A 23,896-nucleotide genomic window follows, 5' to 3' on the forward strand; every position below is an offset into this window, starting at 1 on the left:
GCTCAATGCAGGAAAAACAGGACTTCCAGAGCGGCCAGATAGCAGGTAAAGCAGTGCACAACTACCAACACTCACCCGGATTAGCATCACGATCAGAAAGGTAACAAATAACCAAAAAAATAATTCAAGTCTTCGAGCTAGCGGTGTGAGACGCTGGTTCTGCTCTCGCTCTTGGACCGCCGCTACACGCTACTGGTAGTAATATGTCACAGACAGAAAGCCACTCAACCTCCACCAGACTGAACTCTCACACCAAACGTCTGCTTAAAGCTGCAGCATGTAAATAATAATAAAAAAAAAGATTTTAGATATGTCTATTATGTCTAAATTAGGCTAATTTACTGCCAGATAATTTTTCCATTTTGCCAGCTAATGTTGCAGGTCCCAGGTGGAGGGACAGGCGGGCAGATCCAAATAACCTTTTTTAACAGGAGAAAGGAGTGAGTCACAGGAGATGGTGTTGCTGCGCTGGTAGCTCTCATCCGAATTTATTCCAGGTTCTAATAATCAAGTCATTATACAACTTTGAAAAATTATTGTGACTATACCTTCATACTTCTAATAGCTTTTTCTATAGCACAACTTCAGCTTATTGCTATACTTGGGATTTTTACCTCATAAATTAATATACATTACATACCGCTATTTAAAACATGTCTTCTTTATGCATCTCAGGAAATCCTCTGAGCAACTAACCGGGAGCTTGTAACTAACTGTAATGACAACACAAAATAACACAAACCAAATAAACTGAGGACCAATGTCACGACACTTAGCAGAACAATATTTTTGTAAGGGAGCTTGCTAAATCAATTCAGAAGACAATGAATCCACGAACGTCCGGTCGAACACAGGCCTCCCAAAGCTAACAGGCGCGTGCCTCATACTGACATTCAGACTCGACACCCCACCACATTTATCCCGGCATAAGATGTCCCAAACGTATCTCAATAACATTTACAATCATGTTAATCACGTATTAGCTTTCTGCTCAAACCTGAACTAACCTGTTTTAACAGAAGAAAGAAGTGAGTCACAGGAGACGGTGTTGCTGCGCTGGTAGCTCTCATCCGAATGGAGGAGAGCTTTTTTTTCGACACAGAAATGTTGCACCGTCAGTCCCGTAATGTCCCACTTCTGCCATCTAGCGGCGCACCCGTGTTACTGCGTGACATTGCTCCAAAACTTCAAAACAACTAAAATCACAATTTAATCCAACAAATGTGACCACACTTTGTGGGGGTCACAATAACATAGTATAGTTTATGCCTAAAGCGAAAAATTAACAGCCATTCCAGACAATCGGCAGAGATCAGGAGGATCGGTATCGGAATTGGCAGCAAAAAACCTGATTGGAGCATCCCTAGTTTTAGTTGATTTTTGACTGTTGTCATTTATTTATTTCACCTTCTAAAACTAAATATTAGAAAAACCTCTATCTAAGGACGTGTAAAATCTCTCCTGAATGTGCTGTTGTGTGGATGGATCTGCTGAGGATTTTATGTAGTTTCCATGGATTATGGCATCAACTTCAGGTGCAGCCCAATCACAGTGGAAACTTTAAGATCTGCTGGGTTTATTTAGGATTAGCTGAAACAAACCTGCATAAATACTAGATGGAAATCTATTTTTATGTTTATATTTTCATATTTGTTGGTTGACTTTAAAGTTATCTCTCAGTTTTTTAGGCTAATTTTTGTTATGCTTTGTGCTGTTCAGTATTTTGTTAATTATCTGTAAGCTAAATCATTTTCCCTGTTCCTTATAGTTCATTACAAGCTGCTACTTGAACATCCTGGCCAATCAGTGAAGAGTCCCAACTGCATCAAACCTGCCTTAACTGGGATAATTGGTTAATTAAGTTCACAGTGTTTCAAATGGAAGTGAAGTTAGGGTTTGGATTTACTGGCTGTTTCTTTTTTATTAGAATTTTCTGTACCCTGTGGTCCACATGAATGGTTTTATTTTTCTGCCTATATGTGACAGATTTTAATAAAATCTGTCACATATAGATTTTATTAAAATCTGTCAAAATAAAATCTGAATTAGTGAGACCCTATGGGTTAACACTAATTCCTGAAGAAGTCAAAATGATATTTACTTAATGTTGCTTCCCAGTCCAAGAAGAAGATTGATTTTGTGTCTGAACTATTTTTTTATTAATTTTAGTAGTATTTTTTGGATCAATATCCTTCTAAAAGATTCAGTGATGATTCATTGTTAGTCAACTGGATTTTTATTTAAAATCTCCCAGTATGTTAAAGACCAAAAAATAAAGCATTTAGTGTTGGAAAACAATGAGAAGAATTTTCTGTTTGTTCATAGAAGCTGCTTTTGGACAATAATTGAAAAAATAAATCACCAGTAATAAAGTATTACTTCAGGGTACAGAATTGGCACAAGTGAGCAAATTGAATTATTTACCAACTTGACTTTATTGATTTTGTTGTGGGGTTATTGCTCCTCTCTAGTAGTCATCTCAGCAGAGATAAACTTTGATCACTGATGGATGTTGTCACTGATTTTGAAATCCAACATGTCCGCCTGGCAGATCATCACACATCAGGTCATTTTGTTAATCTTGTCTGTGTTCCTATCCAGCACTGTTTTATTAGTGCTGCCTGTTTAGTGACCAGCTTGTTAGAAGGAACGTTAACAGACTTTTCTGTGAAAAGAAAACTAAAGTTAGAAGGAAGAACTAAGTCTTGTATTTTCTTTATATGGTTATGTGAGAATTTGAGTGAACTTTAGTGGATGTAGTTACAGCTTATCTCATAGAGACCTGGCTACGAACGTAGCTGCATTTCTGTTACAAAGGTGCAAAAAACTGTTTTTATTTTTCTCTAGTCTCAAAACACACTTTTTTGTTTTTGGTGTTTTTTTATTAAATAAATAAATAAATGCAATTAATATCATTTATGAATAAGTTTGTTCACGCAATGATCATTAAAACACATCCTGGACCATCGTCCTTATACCACTTCCTGTTGTCTTCTTCATTATTTCCTCCAGTAGTAACATCCAGGAGTTGATCACATGACTTGTGTAAAATGAGTGTTTCCATTGCAGTTTTGTGAAATATTCTAATATTAATTCAGCAAAAAAAAAACCCACCTCATCCTTGTACCAAAACTTCTCATCAAAAAACAAGTTTTTATAAATTAACGTGTTTCCTTTTAGCAAGTTTATTTTTGAAATATCAAATTATGCAGTTTTAAGGTTAATGCAGCTACTGCAATGAATCACTGTGCACCAAAAAATGCAATGATAATGAAGACTTATGGAAGGTTGATTACTGACATGTTTGTATGATGTTAGCTTTAAATAATTGGTGATATTGGATGAACGTTTTATCATGAAACCTAGAAGAAGCAAATGGAAACCTTATTATCAGACGTAGAGCTGCTGTTATTTATTGCCCACTTGAACTAACTAACAGGGATGTAAGCACTCAGACGTTGGCAGTGACAGGAAGTCATAAAGCAGGTTGGGAAGTCTTTAATCTCATTTCCTCATCAGTTGGACATTGACGTATGCAAGGACTGTTTATGCCCAACCAAAAAACTTCCTGCATCGATCATGTGTCTGCCTTTGGTTCTGTAAACAGAACAAAATGCCATCTAAATACTACATTTAAATCTCATTTTGCTTCTGTCAAGTTTAGTAAAAACATTGTGGTGTTAAATGTGAGGTCTTTGAGGTAAATGTTGGTGTTACAGTAACTTGTGTCAAAAAATAAACTAATATTATCAAAAGACTGAGTCATATGTTAGTTAGATATGAAGGAGAAAGTAAAAAAAAATGCTGATGATTATTTCAGTTTTCTTCCAAAGAAATGAAGAGTGTTTAATCATCATATAGGTTTAATTTTATTGGAAAGAGACCAAATATCAACCAAAGTCCCAAACAAATGGCTGATATAAACGTAGATCTGAATGCTGCTGTGCTGAGTGAAATATACTTTGGTTTCCCACTGGAAACGTGAAGGATTTCTCAGGTTGGTTGTGTAACATCCTGATAAGAGGACTGAGATAATCATGATCAAGACGTCATAACAGATCTGCATTAAAAGTTCAGATTGTCTTTCCAATGTGTTGAATTCCTCGCTGACTACAGTTTCCCCAAAACGCCACATATGTAGCCGCTCCCTAGTAGGTGGGGCTTGTTGCTCTAAGGCCTGAATGAGACATCAACGTCTCCTCTGATTGGCTGAGAAATGAGGAGTTTCTAGCGCCACTATGGTTGATTTATGAATTTAACTGTTTAATCGTGACCAAACTAATTGACATGTGATTTTAATAGATTTAATATTTATAATGTAAACACCCCACCTGAGTTTTTTTGGCTAGCAGAGTATAGTCAAAGTTTTGCACACATTAGTAATTGAAACACAGCTATTGAAGCACAGAGCTGAAACATTATAACCTTGTGCTGTTCTTCTTTGAGTCACGGTTCTGAAAGGTTTGGTGGAAGGAGCTGTTCACCAGGAAATAGAATGAGAACTTTCTGACCTCAGCCACAACAATAAAGATGGAAGAAATGCTCCTTCTTTGCTGCCAGCAACAAACGTTGGGGTTTAAGTAGAAGCGCCTTGAAACCACTGAAAATAAACCACTACAGCCCACTGCTGACTGGCTTGGTCCACAAACCAGTCAGCAGCTTTTTACCACATCATTACTTCACTTAAACAAATTGTCTAAGGAAACATTGAACATCATTCAGATCTTTCTGCAGATATTTAATCCTGACTGTGTCATGTTCTACATTTCTGCAGAGCATTACAGAGCAGGGAGACATTTTAACCACATCACTCATCTCAGTAGTGCTATTGAGATGACACTATGTTTTTTTAAGAAATTGATATTAAAATCTCAGATCCAAGCAGCAGTCGTCTGCAGTTCATTAACCCATCTATAACTCAGTGGCTGCCTGGTGATATTTAAGCAAACAGCTGAAAATGAGACAGTGAGCTCATGTTATTCCCCTGCTAATCTGACCTTTATTAATGTTGAAGCTTAGGGTTTACCTCAGATTAGGCAGATTAATTACAAAGCTAAATGAGGAGTTTTAAGCATGGCAACATTTAGATTGGTTGCTTCAGCCTCTGTTGAAGGTGTCATTTGCTCTGATTCATTCAGGACTGAGATGGTTCCAGTTTTCTGGTGCCAGAGTGTTTGGAATGGTGAAAACAAAAGGAAATGGCACCAGATTTGCACTGACTACAGTTTAACTCTGGAACCAGATTGGTTCAAAGGTTTTTGATCTGTTAAGAGAGACAACGCTTTGCCAAGTTAAAGAAACATAACAGATTTAGAGTCTATAGAGACGAGTCGACCAAGATTCCTATGGAAATGTGTAAACCTGGTTTACACATTTCCATAGGAGCTCCTTCAGGACACCGGGCACAAAGAAATAACTGATTATTGATTCTCTCATTAAATAAACAGTAGAGAAAACAGTAACAATAATAACCCTCAAAATACAGACAGCTTAGTTTTTATTTTTTTAAAAAACATTATTATATGGAATTTATAATGACAACGATAAATCAAAATCCTTGTGACAGAAACTGATCATGATAAATGATAAACAACACAATCTCCTCTGTTAATATATTCCAATATTTTGGATCTTCTGGAGCAGTGAAGATTCATCCAGACCCAAACCAAACTGATGCTGCACCAGTTTCAAACTGCAATAAATCCATGAAGGTTATCAGCATGTCGGAGTGAAGGGAAATCTAATAGGATGTGTTTTTCTCATTCCAGAGTTAATGGAGTTAAACTCCATAGGAAAAAGGGGGCTCTGACCTGAGAGCTGAGGAGGGGCCTTTAACTGGGCCACAAACCAGTGGCGACCTGCCAGCAGCCACTAATAGAGCCATAAAGCAATTACCAGGAAACACAAGCAGAGATGGATGGGGAGTAAGGGAGAGATGGATTATGGGACAAATAAAAAGGAGAATGGATGAGAGCAGTGATTGTGAGGGAAAACGGCAAAACTTATGAGGACTGCAGGAGAACCGATGGAGAAAAATAGGATTTGTGCCATTTGATATCACCATGAGCCGATGAAGAGTTGGATCAGATAACACTGACTGCCCAGCTCCACTCTGAGTCTGATTTATGCTTGTGTTTTCCATGTTGTCATCCCAAATATCTGTTGTTTATTTCCCAGTGAAACATGGAAGCAAAAGTTGCTAAAAAATTAGGGAAAAAAACGTACTTATACAGATAACTGCAGATAAAAACTAACTGCAGATAAAAACGGATAACTGTAGATAAAAACGGATAACTGCAGATAAAAACGGATAACTGTAGATAAATTTCCCTGCAAAAATATTCAAATGTATTTATTTAGAGCTTTTTCACATTTTTGTAACACAAACACATTTCAGTGTTCTTTATTGTAATTTTTTGTGACAGACCAAGACAAAGTAGTCCGTAAATGTTCTAATTAAAAGAAACATTTGAAATTCAGGGAGGCTTTCAAATTTCTTGCAAATAGAATCCAGAAAACTGGTTTGCATTTGTATCAAATCCACTGAGTGAATACTTTGTAGAACTTTCTTTGCTGCAAAATTTCTGCTTAGGGATGCACAAAATATTAGTCATTGTTTAACATAGCTGCACTGGTCTGCTTAGTAAAACATATCAGTGCATCCTCACTTTGCTGTATGTCACTTTGAGTAGCCAGAGTTCAGATTAGATGAATATTATTATAGTAATATTATTCTAAACCTTGTAATCTGTGCTGCAAAAAAATAATTTGGACTTCTTATTATTTGGACTTGGAATATGGTTTAGTTGGATTTGAAGTCATTCCCAGGTCTGAGTTATAACCCTACGGCAGGGTATTAGGGTCATTGTACATAGAAAATAAAAAAGGAAGAGAACAAATTCTGCCAAAGAACTTAGAAATCTTTAAATTAAAAATAATAAAAAAATGTCTAGAAAAAAACTTAAACATTTTTGAGTTTCAGAATCAGAAATTTTGGCAAATGTTCAACCTTTCAAACTGAGAAATTTCCACTTTTTTCTAGAAAACTTTTGATTCATCTCAAAATTTTAGATTTTTTTGGTGGCAAACTACAGGCACCACTTCTTATGGCTTTCTTTTAACAAAGGCACTCTTCAGACCACATGGGAGGAAAATTAAAGGACAATTAGTCGTCTTGGAAGTAGATTTTTCCTCCTGATCTCTAGAAATCTCCAGCTCCTCCAGAGTTTATCTTTGACCTCTGGGCAACTCGGGTCTTCATAGGATTACTCTCATAAAATTACAAACAAGATGACTTTTATTTATTGGATGACTGGTTGTTTTATTTTTGGGCATTAGGGTAAAAGAGTCTGAAAACAAATGCACAAAACACTTCATATATTGTCTTTATATTTATCATTTCTTTCCATTTCATATTAAATTGCAGCTAATTTCTCATCTTTGTTAATTTTCTTGAATGTCAATATCAAAGCAGATCCTTAAATACAAAGAATACTGGATTATGTAACAGTTTGAAGTGATTTGACATGATCTGCATGTTCTTGAAAGAGGATTGCTGGAAGTAAGGCAGGAAGGGAGCAGATGGCTTGATAAGTTGGACATGTTTATGTGTTTATGCTGGGCTTGTGTGGGCGAAGTCTGGATGTCTTTGTGTGAGCTCTATACTGCATGGGCATGTGTGTGGGTGGCTGTTTGTGTCTGTTGAGGTCTTTATTTTTACATTTCTGCAGGGTAGCTGTGGAAGAGGGAAAATGTTAACTGGAAGAAAAAAAGCCTATTTTGATCAAATTCCTTGCTTTTCTGTGAAAATAATAAGTTGAATTTTTTTACTCAGGCGTAACAATGAGGTGACCCACATTAAGATCCAGAACTCTGGGGACTACTATGACCTGTACGGCGGCGAGAAGTTTGCCACGCTAGCCGAGCTGGTGCAGTATTACACTGAACAGCAGGACCTGCTGCGCGAGAGGAACGGCCATGTCATCGAGCTGAAATATCCACTCAACTGCAAGGATCCCACCTCTGAGAGGTAAACATCGCTATCCAGACAGCACAAGAACAGCAACAGGACAAATCCACCTGATTTCACCTGTTACAAAAACCGAGAGTGCCCACAAGACAACTAGACTCATCGTCTAAACATGAAGCAACTTTTATCACTGGAGAACCTTAAAACCAAATCAGTTTGAAATGGTTATGAACAAAACTCACATCAGAGCAGTATAAAACTCAATGTTCTTGTTCTGTTCTGAAGAGTATTCACAAAGAGTGAAATCAGTGGCTTACACAGATCATCCAGACAAACATTTTCAGAGGAAACTGTGACCATGAGAAGGTGAGCTTCCAGCTGCAGAGAAGGCTGCAGGAGCACAGGCTCATCACATATCCTGCTGGTAAAATAAACTGGAACAAAGAAACCATAAAGTCTTGATATTTAGAGGACAAAGGTCCTCTCAGTATCCAGGGAGCTCATCCCAATTCCAGTTCCCAGTCTGTGAACCAGAGGTTTAAATAATAAAATAAAATAAAAACTGCTGCTGCTCCCCTTAAGGCTTAATGTCAGACAAATATGGGACAAAAACAAACTCCTGAAAACCACAATGAAAAGAGAAGAGACTGAAGATTTCAATAAGCTTATTACTCTTATGGTTTTCTTCTGTAAAATATTTTTATTTTTAGTATTGGCCTCAACAAACCCACTTCAGCAATATTACCATAGCTTTTAGTGACAAAATGAACAACATTTTTAATTCAAAAACCCTTTCTGCTGTACAGAAAGTACAACAAAATTTGTTACAGTGCAGACCATCCAAAAAACTAAAAACGGCTAAAAAACATGAGACCTGCCTGTGTAGACAGGAGCCTGACGGATATCTATTTTAATAAGCCAAACATGTAAACCCTTGAAGTGACAGTGAAGCTCAAAAATGGACTGTTTATGAAATGTTCTAATGTTATTCTCTCATCAAAAAACAAACATGTTGCTTTGATTCTTTCATGCATGTTTGAGAAATCCTTTAATCTCCATTCAGCTGTGGAAAATGCCGGGTTGAACCGAAGCTCCTCCTTTGAGCTGCAGCTTCTCAGCTTCAGCCTATCAGAGCAGCTCCTCCCACTCAGATCCTTCAGACTAGCCAGCAGCAATTAGCAAACAGCTAGTGGAACTGCTGAGCTCATTATAGGAGCTACTGCTCAGAGCTGCTGGTAAAAACGGTGTTAAAGGGTCTAGTAGAAGAGCCATGGGATGACTTCCTGGAGGTGGAGCTTCTTAAAGAGACAGAAGTCTAATTTCAAGATGTTAAATTACGATGGAAATTTCCTTTAAGTCATATTTAATATGTTTATCATTTTTATTATAACTGTAGTTAACATAGTTAATTGATTGTGCTATAAAACGGCACTATGTGCCTGGAAAACGCATAATACTGTCCCTTTAAGTAGATGGACAGAAGATAGATAACCTATCTCTTTTCAACAAAACAAATCTAATTTATTTGTTTAATTAAACTTTTAAGTTGAAAAAATATCAAAGTACGAGTTTTTATTAAAAAAATTAAATTCCTTTGGTCCATAAGTCATTTTTGACCCATGTTGCATAAAGCTTGGAGATATCTGCTCTAAATGAAGCAAAGCGTAGAAAAAGATGATGGTTTTTAAAAGCCCACTTTAAACGTTCACTCTCACTTCACCTGCCAGGCACACATTAGACTGAATTTATGACATTCAAACAGGACAAATGATGCATAACAACATTCTCATCACATAAACATGATGCCACTTCAAGTCAGTTTATTTATACATCACCCATTCAGAACATAGGTTGTCCTAATGTGGATAGATGAGTAAACTGGCTCCATAGTCTGCTTAGAGTTGAAGTGAGAATGAGGCAAAGCAGCGGTCCTGGAAACATCTCCAGCTTAATGTTACCGCCTCACTGCTGATCCACTCAGAGCCATCAGAACAAGCAATAATATTGAATTACTGGCCCACTGCCGCATCACTTAGCAAAGTGTTCAATGGACTGACGGTAGGTGAGCAATCCACATTAACTCGCTAATTAGGTACCAGCACACCTACATGCTTACACAGATTGAGGAGAAGATGCTCTGAATAAATACTTCCACTCATGAAATTTATATGCACACAGCATCCACAAGGATAAATTACTATGTATTCCCAAAGGCATGTTTGGGTTAACTCACTGGTTGACGTCTATGCTTTTGCAAATATACACACAATTACGTACTTCAGAAAATATTTATGTTCTGAATGCAGAATCTGGCCTTACTCTGCAAACCATGGTTCTCCTAAAAAACTGGATGCAAATGTTTTTTATTTCTGCACATCTGCTCTGCACTGAGTGTGTGTCTTAATCTGTCCAGGTGTAAGAGCTGCTTCTGATTTACTGTTCATGTGGTTTTTCCATTCTGGGTGCTTTTCTTGCTGGCACTTCCTTTACGTTCTGGCTCATCATCACACAGGAAACAAAATGCCGACATGCGAGTATTTCATCTGAAAATCAGGTGAAGTGAGCCTGCAGCCATATAAGAGATGCTATCACTCTGGAGTGGGAGTCTACATGCAGCGCACATATATATTTAAATTATGTTAAAGCCGTGAATTACAGGAAACTTACTTCAGTCCGCCCCCTCTGATGGAAAAGTTAATCTCACTTATCCATCTTGTTGATTTATCTACCTTTCACTCACATCCACCCTGAGATGCTCAGACACAAAGAGTGTATCTGAGCACAGTCCTAGGTAGAGGAGTAGAAGGTGAATAAAGGCATCTGAAGGAGAAATACTCCCTTGGTATTTCTGTCTGCTGTCGTAGTGATTAATCTTTTATTTTGAACTTTAGCTTGAGTCTGCAAACAGAGAGAAGTTAGTATAACAATATGTCTGCTTTAAAAGGGTGAAACTCTGGTGTCCATATTTAATAAGTGTGTGGCTGCAAGTCATAAACCAGGGGCGTCCAGACATGCCTCTGTCATTGTGTCCTTGTGTCCTTGTGTCCTTGGGCAAGACACTTCACCCGCCTTGCCTGCTGGTGGGGTCAGAGGTCACGGTGACACCAGTGCATGGCAGCCTCTTATCACGGGTGTTTTATGCCATTAAAGATTGATTCTCTGTTCGTACAACTACTTGTAAACAAGTGGTTCAGAAAGACGCTTGTTTATCGATCTCCAGGTGGTACCATGGACACCTCTCTGGGAGAGATGCAGAGAAACTCCTCACAGAAAAAGGCAAAGCCGGCAGCTTTCTGGTCCGGGAGAGTCAGAGTAAACCCGGAGACTTTGTCCTGTCGGTTCTCACCAACGAGGAGAAGCATGACAACGTTGACCGCAAAACCAAAGTCACACATGTTATGATTCGCTTCCAGGTGAGATTGCTCGTTTTGGACGCATATCATGCCTTTAAGAAGGATTTTGATTGGTTGGTTTGATCATTGTTGAGGCTTGGAACCCGTTGATAACTGCTTGCAGTTATAGTTCCTTTTTAATTGTAAATGTTTTCGTTCTGCAGGAAGGCAAGTATGATGTGGGAGGTGGTGAACGGTTTGACACGTTGGCCGATCTGGTGGATCACTACAAGAAGAACCCTATGGTGGAAAAAAGCGGCATTGTAGTGCATCTCAAACAGGTGACAAAGACACAGTTAGGGAAATATGCAACTAAGAATATTCTCTGGTAATTGTTTTATAGCTCACCATCTGGTTTGTAGTAGCCAGTTTAAAATGTTTGTGTTTTTGTGGGACTATGGCAGCCTTTTAACGCCACGAGGATAAACGCTGCCAACATCGAGAACCGGGTACGAGAACTCAACAAAGTAGCAGACAACTCAGAGAAGCCAAAACAAGGATTCTGGGAGGAGTTTGAGGTGTGTGCAGCACGGCCATTTATATTATTCCAGTTTCATCGTAATGTCATGTTAAAGTGTAACTAAAACCCTGTGGAAGCAAAATGCCCGGTCAAAAAGCAGAACCAAACAAATTGACATGAAAATGCCAAACTTAAACATAAAGCTAGAACTCTAAGTATTTAGACAGTTTATGAGCAAAAAAGTTGATTGGTGTGCTGTCATTTCTATTACAACCCTAATTATCCAAGTAACTTTTATTTCCCTCCAGCATTGAAATAAAGGGGAAAATAATTTTTTATAAGCAATTCAAGAGAGTCTGAGAGTCTATAAATAAAACAACCTAGTTTCTTTCATATTGGAAAAGTACCATGTTTACCTTTTGTTTGAAATATTTTTGTCATGAAATGAATGTATTGCCCAGTGTGGATGTGAATCTGTGTTAAAGTGAAGGCATTTGCACAGTGAATGTTATCACACACCGAGTTGTTAGATGTTTCCCTCTGACTTCTCTCCATGGTGACCTCTGCTGTAATAAAAGCTCATTACACTGTTTTACACCCAGCGTTATTCAGAGTATTCCAGTTACATAAATGTCTTTGGAAATGTCAGTAGAGTATTGTTTTTTGCTCTACTCTTCCTGGAACTGTTTTATGTGGCGATAACCCAGTGAAATCCCCATGTTGTCTATCTTATGTTGTTCTTTTGTTGTTCTTTAGTTTTTCTCTCCATCTCTTTTAAAGGTACTTCAGCAGCAAGAGTGCAAACTGCTGTATCCCCGGAAAGAGGGCCAGAAGCCAGAAAACAAGAGTAAAAACAGATACAAGAACATCCTCCCCTGTGAGTTGCACAGCAACCTGCCATTTCCTGTCTCTCCAACTTCCTGTGGAAAGAGTGACACAGACGACAGAGCATAGAGATAGAGTTTTAATAGCCTGAACCTATCAGCTGCATTATGTCTGCATGGTTTCAGGACTGACTGCTCCTTCAGGCATTAATTGGTTGAACTTTGTTTGCAGTCGACACAACGCGAGTTGTGATTAGAGACTCTGAATCAGACGCTCCGGGTTCGGATTACATCAACGCTAACTATATCAGAGTGAGTGTGTGTGACCAGGAAGGACTTCCTCCACACGCTTTGGATGTTAAATATATTTCTAGACATTTAATATTACATAATTAATATTCACTTTGTGATAGAAAAGGTTCATGTGTAATAGTTCCTGTTGTCCAACCATGCAGAACGTGAGTGAAGATGGGCACCATGTGGAGGAGAGCAAAGTCTTCATTGCTACCCAAGGCTGCCTCCAGAACACGGTGAACGACTTCTGGAAGATGGTGTATCAGGAGAATGCTCACGTCATTGTCATGACAACCAAGGAGATGGAGCGGGGAAGGGTGAGCCACCTCCACGTCACTCATGCTTACTCCAGTCCTCGTCATGAAACAAGATGAGTTCTTCTGATGCACTTTAACCCTTCAGCAGACTGGTAAAGGGTTAAATTACTGCTTGGTGCTGCATTGGTCGTGGTGGGACCAGATCAAAAGTTAATACCTGGATCAATACTGAATCTCATATTAACCAAAAAACATAACAACCAATATTTTCAATTCAAAAACCCTTTTGCTGCTAAATCATTGAATAAACATATGAGGTTAGCAACAGATTTTTATTGTTTTTATTTTTCTTTAGGTTATTCATCCTTCTGATGGTGCAAATGTCATTAGACTCATTCAGATTTAAAGTGTTTCAGGAACCACTGATCATCCAGTGAACTTCTCTAAAAAAGCAATCCTCAGAATGTGAACTGTGGACGCTGACATTAGCGTTGGGGACGTCTGCACTGCTGCAACACGTTTAGCACTGAGATGCTATTTTACACCTGAATAGCTTCACTGATACACAGTAGCAGTACAGTAGTTTTTTCCAGCATCAGATTGTTTCTAAAAGCAAAAATTACCCTCAGAGAGGTGACTTTATCATCTCTCTGTGCTGTTTGCCAATGTTGCTTGTGCATCAGAGTTACTCGTGTAAAAGAAACACCACAGAAAGGTTCCGGCTTGGGAAAAAAAATACTTAATTGCGGTAACATGTTTAACTCATTGAAATCTATTAAATGATCTACTTATATTTAACGCTTGAAAGTCCTGGCCCTATAAATTAGTATTTTTTCTTAAATAATGAAAGAAACTAGACAAGATGTTTTTTTAGAGTTTCTCCTGTACATTTTTTGAGCCTTTATTAAAGGTACACTGCAGTCATCAGTTGTACTTAGGGTCTATTTTTTAAAGGACATCATCATAATGTTTTGAATCAAATTGTGCTGTTAAGAATTTGATCTGTGCACATGACCAGATGTTTGTACTGCTGATACCACCATCACCTGATGTTCTACTTTGAAAAAGTAGAAATGAAAAAGTTACAAAGGTAAAGAAAGGCATATGTGTTGTAGGTTCCTAAATAATGAAGCCATAAGCTTGACGCTCTCCGTCCTTCCCCTTCGGTCAACTTGATGACGAAAACGACAAAAAACCAAACTGGGTCCTCTTGATAAAGGTTAACAGTTTACTTCAAAAATAAACAAAACGGTACAAATGTTACTTTTCCACAAAAATAATAGAGTAAACAAAAGAGAGTCTTATGCAAGAGAGAGAGAGAGGGAGAGGTCAAAAAACTGTGTGGCTCCACTCCAACTGCCCAACTAATTCTCTCTAGCCACACCCTCAAATCCTTAACTGCAATTACATATGCAAATCTACAAGAAGGCCTTAGTATATGTAGTCCAATATAACAAATTAGTTTATCCAAATAAACAAATTACCATAAGAAATATAAACATAATTTATCCTAAAGGTCTGAATGAACTAAAATTAAATTTAGGCTTCTACAATTGTGATGATAATTCATGTCAAAGTTCTGGCTGCTGACAGCATGAGATATCAGTTGCAGTCGGTTAACAAATTGTCTCTGTCTCCGTCACACATCTTTGAGTTGTTTCTTCTTTTCAAGCCAAAGTTCTGGTTGTCTTATGCTCCAAAATTTGTCTTGAGAGGAAAATTAGATGTTTATGGTGAGGAGAAATCGATGATCTTCCCATATTTACTTTTCTGAAACTCAGCCACATTTCTTGCAGAGATGGTTTTGGGTGAAAGTAGGAGTTCTCACTCTTTCCAATAAGGAATCTGATCAGAAAGCCTTCTCTTGTAAAAAAGAAAACTAAAAGCAGAAGACCACATATCAGTGCCTTTCTGTTTTAACATGTTTACAAAAACAAGCCAATCATGAATCATTTCTGTTTCTCACTTTCAAATTGTTTCGGCTGTGTGATAATCTAATATCATCCTTTTTTATGAGTCATCACTGGAAAGCAGTGAGTGCTTTAGCGAGTGAGTATCAGGATGATGTACATGTGTCAGTGTGGTGGACAGGGACAGGACTAGAAGGGGATAGCATGACAGATAAGCTTCCCGAAAAGCTGCTTGAGCTGAGCCATTTCTTCAGACTGTCTAATTCCAGTCTCTCTCTCTATTTCTCTCTCTCACTACCTTCATATTCCTATCAGAACAAATGCGTCCGGTACTGGCCGGACCTCAACGGCACTAAAGAGTTTGGGAAAGTCCTGGTGAGGAATGTGGAAGAGCAGCCGGCGCAGGACTACATCCTGAGGAAGCTGGAAGTGACACGCCTGGACAGGGTAAGGACGGCTGACCTCTGACCTGGAGTCAAATTACCAAGCCAACAGTTTGAGCTTCAGCTTACACGACTCATCTGGTTGACTGGCAGATGGAGCAATAAGTGGAAAAAACACAACAAAGTTACAACTTGTGTCAGGAATACACCATGTTCCAAATTATTATGCAAATGATATTTTCTCTGATTTCTTAAATGGTCAATGCAAATGATGGTCAGTATAATTTTCAAATTTTACAGAACAAAGCACCCAATGAGAACAGTATTTTTTTTTTCAAAAATAAAAAACCTCAAAATACATTGTTCCAAATTATTATGCACAGCAGATTTTCTAAACATTTTATGGATTATAAAGAACTGCAAACGGTAATTCTTTCTGAATGTGCAGCATTAAGTGGTCACAGGTAGTAAAATCTAAATCTATTTCAATCAAAAACATCTCAACAGACAGTTACATGTTAACATAGGACCCTTCTTTGATGTCACCTGCACAATTATTGCATCCATTGAACTTGTGAGTTTGTGGATAGTTTCTGCTTGAATTTATTTGCAGGATGTCAGAATACCTTCCCAGAGCTGCTGTTTTGATATGAACTGCATCCCACCTTCAGATCTTCTACTTGAGGAAACTCCAAAGGTTCTCAATAGGTCAGAGGTCAGAGGAGGATGGTGACCAGACCATGAGTTTCTCCCCTTTTATGCCCATAACAACCAATAACACAGTAGTTTTGCAGCATGAGATGGTGCATTGTCATGCATGAAGATGATTTTGCTACTGAAGGTACGGCTCTTCTTTTTGAACCATGAAAGAAAGTGGTCAGTCCGAAAGTCCATATACTTTGCTGAGGTCATTTTCACAACTTCGGGGACTCTGAGGGGGCCGACAAGCTCTCTCCCCATGATTCCGGCCCAAAAAATGACTCCACCACCTCCTTGCTGACGTCACAGCTGTGTTGGGACGTGGTGGCCATCCACCACCAATCCACTAGTGCGTCCATCTGAACCATCCAGGGTTGCACAGCAGTCATCAGTGAACAAGTCTGTTTGAAAATTAATCTTCATGTACGGCTGGGCCCACTGCGACCGTTTCTGCTTGTGAGCCTGGTTAGGGGTGGCTGAATAGTAGGTTAATGTACCACAAGCCTCTGGAGGATCCTCCACCTTGAGGATCAAGAGGCACCAGCAGCTTCAAATAACTGTTTGCTGCTTTATAAGGAGATTTTAACAGCTCAGTGATTCTTGAGAAATGGGACAAAATGGATTTAAATTTTCCCAAAAAATGTCTTATTTATTCCTCAAGCTTATGTATTCAAATATGACAAATAATGTTTTGGAAATGTAAAGATGCTAAGGTGCAGGTTTCCTGTTGCAACATTTTTTTTGAAAATTACATTTTTAATGGATCTGACCCAGAAATGTGTCATCACCATCTGACAAAAATAAATATACAATTATTTTTAAATACCCTACTAGTGATATTTTTACTCAGTTTTAAAGACAAATGCTTCTTAAGAAACAAAAGAAACATTATTTAAAACAAAAAACCCTATAAAGTCCAGTTGACAGTGCATGACGGAGTTGACACAAAACTGAAGGTGGTGACAAACTAGTAAGTAAAATGAAATACTTGATACATGTGAAGTAATGCCATTCATGCAGAATACATTAAAATGAACTAACTGCACATTTAAGTGAGATTTGTCACTGAAAGAGTCACACTGTCAGTTAAAAACTCTGACGGAGTTGACGAAATGCCAAACTACCTCAGTTTATATGATGTTGTTCTGAAGGAGGCCATATTGTAGCTCATCAGGTCCATGAAATCTTTACACTATACCAAAATTAAGCATTTTCTCAACATTTCATCAAAAGTTTATAATTTGTCAGCTATGGAGTTGACACGTCATGGTTGTGACAACTTAAGAATAAAACAGAAAAAAAAGCTAAATAATAACATAAGCTAACCATAGCTAACTAGCCCTCTTAGCAAAAGGAGAGAAAGGAAGTGGTCATGGGGTCCTCAGAAGTTCTGGTGCCCCCCAATAATGCCTGATTTTTTTTTTTTACATTTTTTTCATGTCTGGCGGTGTTGACAAGAACTAGGGAGAAATTTCAACTGAGTTGGAAAATATATAAAAATGATTTTTAATTCAATTTATTGATACTTTTATAATTGTTTATTTGAATACTTTTACTTAATTGTCATATATAATTTTAGTATTCCTTTAATTGTTTTAAACTATTATAAGGTGTTGAGTTCTGCTCCAGGACAAGGGATTTTACAGACGCCATCCACCGACTATGATGTTTAAAATAAAAAATATTCAGGAAACACCAGGAAAATATACATTGTTGTGCTCACATGGCCCAGGTTAGTTTAGTCAGATATTTGAAAAAATTATATTTTGTGTATATTTTTTTCAAATTTTGTGCTTTATCAATAGGACCTGTTTTGTCCCTATTCTCAAGAATCACTGAGCTGCTCTCTTAAGCCGATGAATTTGTCTAACAGAAACCTTCCTCATTATGCCTTTATCTGCACAAACCCATCTTTGTTCTGAATCAGCCACAAAGCTCTTCACAGTACGATATCACTTCAGTTTTCATTAAATATCTAATGTTTTCTTCATACCTTGTCATATGGCACTACACTATCTGATGATTTTCGTCAGCAGAGAGATCCTTTCTCTTTCCCGTATTGCTTGAAACCTGTGGCCTTCTTAATGATAAGGAACATCCTTAAGTAGATTTCTTTTAATTGAGCTCATCAGACAAACTAATCAACCCAGCTCTCTGAAATTAATTATAGTTATTCAAAGAGCCCTGACACACAATGCCATCTATAAATTTAATAGAACAACAAAAAATGGAATCTTTATGACACTTAAATCTAATTTGTATAATAATTTGGAACATAGTGTAAAGATTAATTTTTCTTTCCTAGCGGTTTATTTTTGTAAGCATTACCATATTAGTTAATAATAATAACTATAATACTGATAAGACCTAAAACATAACATTTCACACATTTAAGCTCCAATTCAAGTGGAAACTGAGCTTTGAAATATTTTTATTTCAATATAAATATTCAATGTTTGCTATAATACAGGTATAATTACAGCATTATGAGAGCTTATCAGCGCTGCTAGCAGGCTCATTTGAATTTTTATTTTTTAATTTAAAATTTTACAAAGAACATGTGGACAACATGGGTGTAACAGTACAGTAAAATAAAAATAAAAAATTAACCAAAATGAAAAAATAAAACTAGCTAAGTAACTAAAATGGACAGATAAATTCACCCAGTTTAATTTTTTATTGGTTTCTATAAAAATATTCATTTTTTCCAGCATTTCATTCATTTCTCCAGCTCAGTTCTCAAGGTAAACGTATCAGTTTCTCCTCATAGTACTTTTTTTTTTAGAATTTCTCACCTGTGGTCAGTTTGTAGTCATTTCCAAATTAGAGTTTTCCTATTACTTGCTGAAACTATCTTAAGGAGGCATTTTACCTAAATATAAGTCAGTAAAATAAAGATCTGGCCCATTATTAGAGTGACCTCAGAGATGTCCAACAGGCTCAGGTTTTTAGTGCAGAGCCAGAGTGTGATAAAGGAGCAGCTCATTTTGAATGCTAACTAAACACAGATGGATTTATCAGAGCAGTGCTGTAATTAGTTCCTGTTGTTGTTTTCAGAGCGGCTTACTGTTGGTCATGTGACCAGCAGAGGTGAACGGCACAGTCCAGTAACACAGCAGAGCAGCACACTCTGTCTCCTTACACACTTTCATGTCAGGAACAGAGGAAATAAGTATTAATTATTTCAATAATTCATTCTGAAAAGTGAAAGTAATGTGTTTAAATACATTATTATTTCTGTATTACTCTGGTTTTACTGCACTGGACTAAACAACTGCTCCTTCTCTTGTTATTATGTGGGTTTTTAAATACATATTTTTTAAAAGTGATTAATATTTTTATTTGTTTGTGTTCACCAGTTAGACTATGCCATGAAAATGACAGTGAAGTTGTTCTGGCTCTCAATTCCTTTAACAGTGGAGGTTGTTCTGACCCGTTTAAAGCTGCTGAAGTTTTCTGGTTCCAGTAGAACATCCTCACTTTCTATCATGCTGTGTTTGTGTAGAAGGAGCCTCTGCGGTACATCTGGCACTACCAGTACCTGAGCTGGCCGGACCACGGCGTCCCCAACGAGCCCGGTGGCGTCCTCTGGTTCCTGGAGGAAGTCAACTGCACACAGAGCACCATTAAGGATACTGGACCCATCGTTGTCCACTGCAGGTACAACCAGCACCGCTAACTGGGAAGAGCTCATGTAAACTAGAATTTAGAGCTGAAAAGTAAAACCTGGTCCACAGGCTTTGTGTCCTACTCAACCGATTAGCTTTAATTAGAGACCTGAGCACAAAGTAAACCCGATATATTACTTTATGTACAATTTTACTGCTCTTGTTTTCACCCAGCAGTTATGTAAGCAGTGTAACTTCTCCTGTTTTTAGTTTTAGCTTCTTACATCTTTCAGCTCCTTTTTGTTGCTTGTTGTAGCTGCAGCAAGCAACAAATTATTTGAAAATGTCAAATCATCTGGGATGTGTGATTGATAGGATCTCATCATTACAGTGGACTCTGATTAACTTCTTCTCTACTTACTTCCTTTAATTCTTTAACAGGTTAAACTATCTACCCCTCCATTTTCAATTAATAGTGTAAATGGAGGAGTAGATAGTTTATATTGTTCGTTATCATTTGGTTTTCTCTGTGCTGAATGTATTGCAGGCTAATGAAATGTGCCACAAATGCCTGAACTCCACCCAAATACTGGGCTGGGTTGGGCTCAGGTCAAATATCTAAAGTTTAATTTCAGTACAACTATAATATAAAGTATGGAGTATCTTGAGAAACTGAAATGACGGAGAACCTGACAACTTGTTCCTGTTGGTGAATTCACTAAATTCTGCTCATCTTCATGAATGAGGCTTAACATTTGAAGTGAATCTATATTGATACATAAAGTCAGTTCTTGGCTCTAAAATTGTGAACTTTCTGCTGGTTCGCTGAATAAACACAGCCATCCAGGTGGAGCATCATAAAACATGCATGACTCCTTTTGACTATGTTTTATGAAGTCATTATAAAGACTGAATATATGAGGACATCTGTCTTTAGGTGAATCGCACCGATACTGTCAGAGCTGCAGTGCGTGTGTTAGCAGCTGGTTCTGCTGAATGTTTCCACGATCTGGCTCAAACAGACTCCCTGGATAAATGTGGAATCAGCCAAAGTCCCCAGAGCAGCTTCAGCTCAGAGTTTCTCATCCTCCCTGAAATGTCCGGACAAAAAAACCAAAGCTTCACAAGCTGCTTGCAGGAAGCTGTGGGCACATGCTTTTTCTTTTTAGAGGATCGACAGAAGAGAATAGGACAGACTGTACAGATAAAGACTTTCCAGAGTTCAGGAAGCCACTAGAAGTGTTGAAATCAGCAGCCATGTTTTTAAGTCATCTGGGGAAAGTGTGTACAGCAGTGGAGCGATTCCTCTGTCGTTCTGACCAGACAGCCATGCAGATCGAGCTGCTTTAATGGGACAAAGTGACACAAAGCAGCGCCTCGCTTCTAAATGCAGGAGAAATTATTTACCCGAATATTTTATGGAAATGTGACGAGAACAGTCTCATTTCTAACCTTTCTCATGTCTGGATTTGGCCCACTGAGCTTGTTATGTGGCCCTCGGGATTCCTCAGGGACCCATCAATGGACCCTTCCAGCTAACTGATGTGTGCATATTATTTTATCAAATAGCTTCTACCTGCATACTGCTAATTTACATGAACCAGTCCTTCCAGATTGTTTGAACAGAAAGTCGCACAGAATCAACAGATCCAGTTCCGTCATGTTTATCGACTTATTGTGAATTTTCAGCCAAAATGTTCAAAAACATGGGATTTAAGTGATGAACTCCCACCTGCAGGTGGCAGTGTTTCCTACTTCTACTACTCTGCTGCCTTAATTCATGTTGTTATTGTCTGTGATCAATATCATTTAGTGTTTAATTTATCATTAATTGGATCATACTGACTCAAAAAAATATTTTACAGGAATTAAGCAAAATCAAAACCTGTACCATAAATATAAACATTTTCCACTTAAGATGAAAAATAAATCTTTGTAAATAAGTCAGAAGTTTTAACTTTATCAGGTTCACCTTTTGCTTTACTCTGTATTGATTTTCACATGTTGATGTTTGAAGTATTTATCAGCTGCAGATCATGAAGTGTTCACTAAAGGAGAGCAGTTATTGCATTTAAGTTAAAAAAGTTGTTATTTTGATCTTTTAAATGTATTTCTACAACTAAAATAAGCTTAGTTGGTGAAATATCTGCAGAATGTGTCAATTTTTTTTATCCAATTAATGGACCAATCATCAGAATCATTGATAGCTTATTGGTTGCCCTGTTTCAGACGTATTTATGAGAAAACATTATAGATGAATAGATTTCAATGTTACTGCCGGAATGAGAGCTAGAATTGTATTTTACTATTAATTTCAAACACTTTGTCTGCCTCTGCAGCGCGGGCATCGGCAGAACCGGCACCATCATTGTCATCGACATCCTCATTGACATCATCAACCGCCAAGGTGGGAAGGAATCTGATGAGTCTGGAGTTTCCTCCTGGATGTTGGTTCATGTGTGTGTTTCTGGTCCAGGGCTGGACTGTGACATTGACATCCCAAAGACCATCCAGATGGTCCGGCAGCAACGGTCCGGCATGGTCCAGACTGAGGCGCAGTACAAGTTCATCTACATGGCAGTGCAGCAGTACATAGACACGGTCCAGAAGAGGCTGGAGGAGGAGCAGGTGCTCTGAAAGTCCACTTCTCCTCTCACAGCATCCAGCATTCATAAAGTCTCTGTGTGACGTTTTGTTGTTTTTCAGAGGAAGAAGAAGGAGAGAGAATATTCAAACATCAAGTATCCACAGATGACCAACTCCAGGTCTAAGCACAACATGGCGTCCTCCAGGTCGTCTTCAGTGTGCGTGTCACAGGAACTGGAACATGATGGATCATTGAGTATTAGCAGCAAGCGCTAACGGTAAATATCTCTGCTGGTGTTTTCCAGAATGACAAATGATGATTCTTCAAGCGTGTACGAGAATATAAACTTCAGAACCCCCCAGGCATCGTTCAGTAGTAACACCAGGAGATAAAATGACCGCTGTAGACCTGCTTCTCTCTTATCTGCCTCCTGGTAAGTTCTTTAGATTGAAGCAGGAAACTGTTTTATCTGTGAAAGTGCCCTACTGAGGAGCGAAGCTGCTGTTTCAGTGCAGCTCTAAACTTTAAATCAGCTGGACTTTAGTGATTATAGTAAAGGGAGAAAGTAATGTCATCTGGGGAAAGTGAAAAATCCAAAACATAAAGCTCTGGATCATATGCCAAGAAAAACAAATGTCTCTTGAAATGAAAACTTTACGGATTTTCACAGATAGAAAACAGCAGCTTTGCTTTCAGTAAATAAATGATTTTTGTGTGAGCAAGATTTTTTTTGTAGGATTGCCAAAGTTAGCTGAGTTTGTATTAAATAAACTGGCACAAAAATTAATGTTGAGCATGGGACAACAAAAACAATGAGTAACAATGAATTACTCATTGTTTTTGTTAACGATAACTAAATTGACGGGATGAAACTAGATGAAATGTTAGCTGTGGTCTGTCAGAAATCTAGAATGTTTGACATTTCAGCCATTCATAAGCTAAGCTACATGGCAGTGCAGCAGTACATAGACACGGTCCAGAAGAGGCTGGAGGAGGAGCAGGTGCTCTAAGTCCACTTCTCCTCTCACAACATCCAGTAGAACTACTGGACCTCAGTAGTTCTGCCCTCATGTCAGTGTCTTTAATCATTAATGGACCCGGTGCTGCATGTTAAAAAATGTCTTAAGAAACTAAGGCTAAATGGGAATAAAAAATTGCTGTCATAATAAACACAGTTGGAATCAAAATGATGGACACACATGCAAGTTATTACATGTTCAATACTGTTTCCCTCTAGTTTGTTTTTTTAACGACCGGAAAATTTAAAGCTTGTTGGTCATTTGACAGGTTCTAATTAACACCCATGACTGGTGCACATGGGCAGACTTTATAGACTTTACGCAAAGATTTAATCGCAGACCCAACTAAAATCAATTAATAAAAAATCCTTTCTGAATATCATCTCATGGTCTATGAACTAAATGCATCTTTCTGACTGAGAGCTGACAGCGTGTTGAAGAGTTATGGACCAGACGCTTTGGAGCTTCTGGTTAGGAAGCCCATTCAAAACCTT

General features: G+C 38.0%; 1 protein-coding gene across 1 annotated transcript in view; it reads left to right on the plus strand.

Annotated features, from left to right (window-relative positions):
* Window positions 1-23,896, plus strand: part of ptpn11b (protein tyrosine phosphatase non-receptor type 11b) — a 76,697-nt gene that overhangs the window by 48,196 nt on the left and 4,605 nt on the right. The window contains exons 3-15 of the mRNA XM_007574446.2: window positions 7,835-8,029; window positions 11,190-11,382; window positions 11,526-11,642; window positions 11,766-11,879; window positions 12,602-12,698; window positions 12,878-12,957; window positions 13,101-13,256; window positions 15,422-15,553; window positions 19,694-19,848; window positions 22,136-22,203; window positions 22,273-22,424; window positions 22,503-22,600; window positions 22,688-22,816. Of these exons, the coding sequence (XP_007574508.1) occupies window positions 7,835-8,029; window positions 11,190-11,382; window positions 11,526-11,642; window positions 11,766-11,879; window positions 12,602-12,698; window positions 12,878-12,957; window positions 13,101-13,256; window positions 15,422-15,553; window positions 19,694-19,848; window positions 22,136-22,203; window positions 22,273-22,424; window positions 22,503-22,600; window positions 22,688-22,775 (1,645 nt within the window). The 3' untranslated portion in view covers window positions 22,776-22,816. The remainder of the gene's footprint in view (window positions 1-7,834; window positions 8,030-11,189; window positions 11,383-11,525; window positions 11,643-11,765; window positions 11,880-12,601; window positions 12,699-12,877; window positions 12,958-13,100; window positions 13,257-15,421; window positions 15,554-19,693; window positions 19,849-22,135; window positions 22,204-22,272; window positions 22,425-22,502; window positions 22,601-22,687; window positions 22,817-23,896) is intronic.

This window comes from Poecilia formosa, unplaced genomic scaffold, assembly GCF_000485575.1.
Source record: "Poecilia formosa unplaced genomic scaffold, Poecilia_formosa-5.1.2 Scaffold352, whole genome shotgun sequence".
In the NCBI taxonomy this organism is placed as follows: Eukaryota; Metazoa; Chordata; class Actinopteri; order Cyprinodontiformes; family Poeciliidae; genus Poecilia; species Poecilia formosa.